The sequence below is a fragment of the Oxyura jamaicensis genome, unplaced genomic scaffold, assembly GCF_011077185.1.
Source record: "Oxyura jamaicensis isolate SHBP4307 breed ruddy duck unplaced genomic scaffold, BPBGC_Ojam_1.0 oxyUn_random_OJ61049, whole genome shotgun sequence".
Taxonomy (NCBI): Eukaryota; Metazoa; Chordata; class Aves; order Anseriformes; family Anatidae; genus Oxyura; species Oxyura jamaicensis.
Genome location: NW_023306942.1, coordinates 837 through 3,418, shown reverse-complemented (window position 1 = coordinate 3,418; position 2,582 = coordinate 837). Strand labels below are relative to the sequence as shown.

At 69.2% G+C, this 2,582-nt stretch overlaps 2 protein-coding genes across 2 annotated transcripts in view; both read right to left on the bottom strand.

Moving 5' to 3' along the window:
* Window positions 1-295: 295 nt before the first annotated feature.
* On the bottom strand, window positions 296-1,749 carry LOC118158908 (oviduct-specific glycoprotein-like; the record flags this gene model as incomplete). The annotated part of the gene is made up of 4 exons (XM_035313579.1): window positions 1,714-1,749; window positions 1,436-1,558; window positions 816-1,335; window positions 296-755 (listed from the first exon to the last, which is right to left on the bottom strand). Coding segments are annotated over exons 1-4 (1,139 nt in total), but the record flags the coding sequence as incomplete, so codon positions are not given.
* A 634-nt stretch (window positions 1,750-2,383) lies between these two features.
* Window positions 2,384-2,582, bottom strand: part of LOC118158907 (vegetative cell wall protein gp1-like) — a 943-nt gene continuing 744 nt past the window's right edge. The window contains exon 3 of the mRNA XM_035313578.1: window positions 2,384-2,390. Within this exon, the coding sequence (XP_035169469.1) occupies window positions 2,384-2,390 (7 nt within the window). The remainder of the gene's footprint in view (window positions 2,391-2,582) is intronic.

The window sequence follows — 2,582 nt, the reverse complement described above, 5'->3', positions numbered from 1 at the left end:
CACCCAGGGGACGTGGGGGACACCTGGGGGACACCCAGGGGCCACCCAGGGGCCACCCAGGGGACGTGGGGGACACCTGGGGGACACCCAGGGGCCACCCAGGGGCCACCCAGGGGCCACCCAGGCGCCACCCAGAGGACATGGGGGACACCCAGGGGCCACCCAGGGGCCACCCGGGGGCCACCCAGGGGACACGGGGGACACCCAGGGGACACCCAGGGGACACCCAGGGGACGTGGGGGACACCCAGGGGCCACCCGGGGGCCACCCGTGTCCCCGCGGCGGTGGCACTCACCCGGGCTGGACGCCGGCGCTGGGCTCGGTGCCGGGGGCGGGGGCCGGCGAGGGCGGCGCCGAGTCGGAGGAGCTGGAGCTGGAGTCGGAGTCCGAGGAGGAGGAGGAGGAGGAGGAGGAAGACGAGGACGAGGAGGAGGAGGAAGAGGAGGAGGAGGAGGAGGAGGAGCTGCGCTTCTTCTTCTTCTTCTTCCCCGGCGCGGCCACCGCGGGGACGGCGGCGAGGACGGCGGCGGCGGCGCTGGCGGCGGCGTGGACGGTGACGTCAGCGGCGGCCCCGGGGACGTCGGGGGGCGTCATGGGGACGTCGGGGGGCGTCTTGGTGACATCAGAGATCGTCTTGTTGACGTCCGGGGTCATATTGGTGACGTCAGAGGTCACCTTGGTGACGTCAGAGGTCATCTTGGTGACGTCAGGGGTCGTTTTGGTGACGTCAGCCGTGGGTTTGGTGACGTCAGCGGCCCCCGCAGCGGCAGCAGCAGTCACTGCGGTGACGTCAGCGGGTTTGGTGCCATCGACGGTGGCTTTGGTGACGTCAGGGGTCACTTTGGTGACGTCATTGGCCGCTCTGGTGATGTCAGCGGTGGCCCTGGCGACATCAACTGTGGCCCTGGTGACGTCAACGGTGGTTTTGGTGACATCACAGGCCGCTCTGGTGACATCGGCGTTGGGTTTGATGACGTCAACGTTGGGTTTGATGACGTCAACGTTGGGTTTGATGACGTCAGTCACTGCTTTGGTGACGTCAGTGTTGGGTTTGGTGACGTCAGCATTGGCTTTTATGACATCAGCATTGGTTTTTATGACATCAGCATTTGGTTTGATGACATCAGCGTTGGGTTTGATGACATCAGTGTTAGCTTTGATGACATCAGCATTGTTTTTGATGACGTCAGCATTGTTTTTGATGACGTCACTGACTCCGGCAGGGCCCACGGACGAGGCTCTGGTGACAACAGCGGTGGCCACGGGGACAGGGGACGCCCTGGTGACGTCAGCAGCGGCCACCTTGGTGACGTCAGCAGCGGCCGCGCTGGCGCTGGCCACGGGGGACACCCTGGTGACAACGGCGACCGCGGTGGCAGCGAGGGCGGTGGCCGGGGGCGCCTTGGTGGCATCGGCGGTGACGGTGACGGACGCCCTGGGGACGGCGGCGGTGGCCGCGGTGGCACTGGCGGTGGCCACAGAGGCGCTGCTGGTGGCCGCGGTGGCACTGGCGGTGGCCATGGTGGCACTGGCGGTGGCCACGGCACCCGGGGACCCCCTGGGGACGGTGGCGGTGGCCCCAGGGGACAGTTTGGTGGCCTCGGCGGTGGCTGGGGCGGGTGACGCGGCGGTGACGCCACTGGTGGCCGTGGGTGACGGGCGTGTGATGTCACTGGTGGCTGTGGGTGACACGTGTGTGACGTCAGCAGTGACCGCGGGTGGCACGCGGGTGACATCGGTGGAGGCCATCGGTGACAAGCGGGTGACGTCACCGCTAACTGCGGGCGACGGCCGAGTGACGTCAGCAGTGACAGCGGGTGGCGTGCGGGTGACGTCACCGCTCACGGCGGGTGACACGGGGGTGACGTCAGCGGTCGCCACGGGAGACGCACGGGTGACGTCAGCGGTTAGGGCGGGTGACGGCCGAGTGACGTCAGCACCAATGGCGGGGGACGCACGGGTGACGTCAGCGGTCGCCACGGGAGACGCGCGAGTGACGTCAGCGGTTACCGCGGGGGACACACGGGTGACGTCAGCGGTTGCCGCGGGTGATGGACGAGTGACATCACCGGTTGCCGGGGCAGACGCACGAGCGACGTCAGCGGTTGCCACGGGAGACGCGCGGGTGACGTCAGCGGTTACCGGGGCAGACAGGTGGGTGACGTCACCGGTTGCCACGGGAGACGCGCGAGTGACGTCAGCGGTTGCCGGGGCAGACGAACGAGTGACGTCAGCGGTTGCCGTGGGAGACGCGCGAGTGACGTCACCGGTTGCCATGGGAGACGCGCGAGTGACGTCACCGGTTGCCATGGGAGACGCGCGAGTGACGTCAGCGGTTGCCGTGGGAGACACACCGGTTGCCACGGGAGACGCCCGGGCGACGTCACCGGCTGCCGTGGGAGACGCGCGAGTGACGTCAGCGGTTGCCATGGGAGACGGGCGCGTGACGTCAGCGGGGGCCTTCCAGGCGGCCCCGCCCCCCCGCGGCCCCAGGGACACCGGGGAGGCGGCGACGGGGACGGGGGAGGCGGGGAGGGGCCGGGGGGGCACCTTGGGGTGCAGGGCGGAGGCGGCCACGGGGG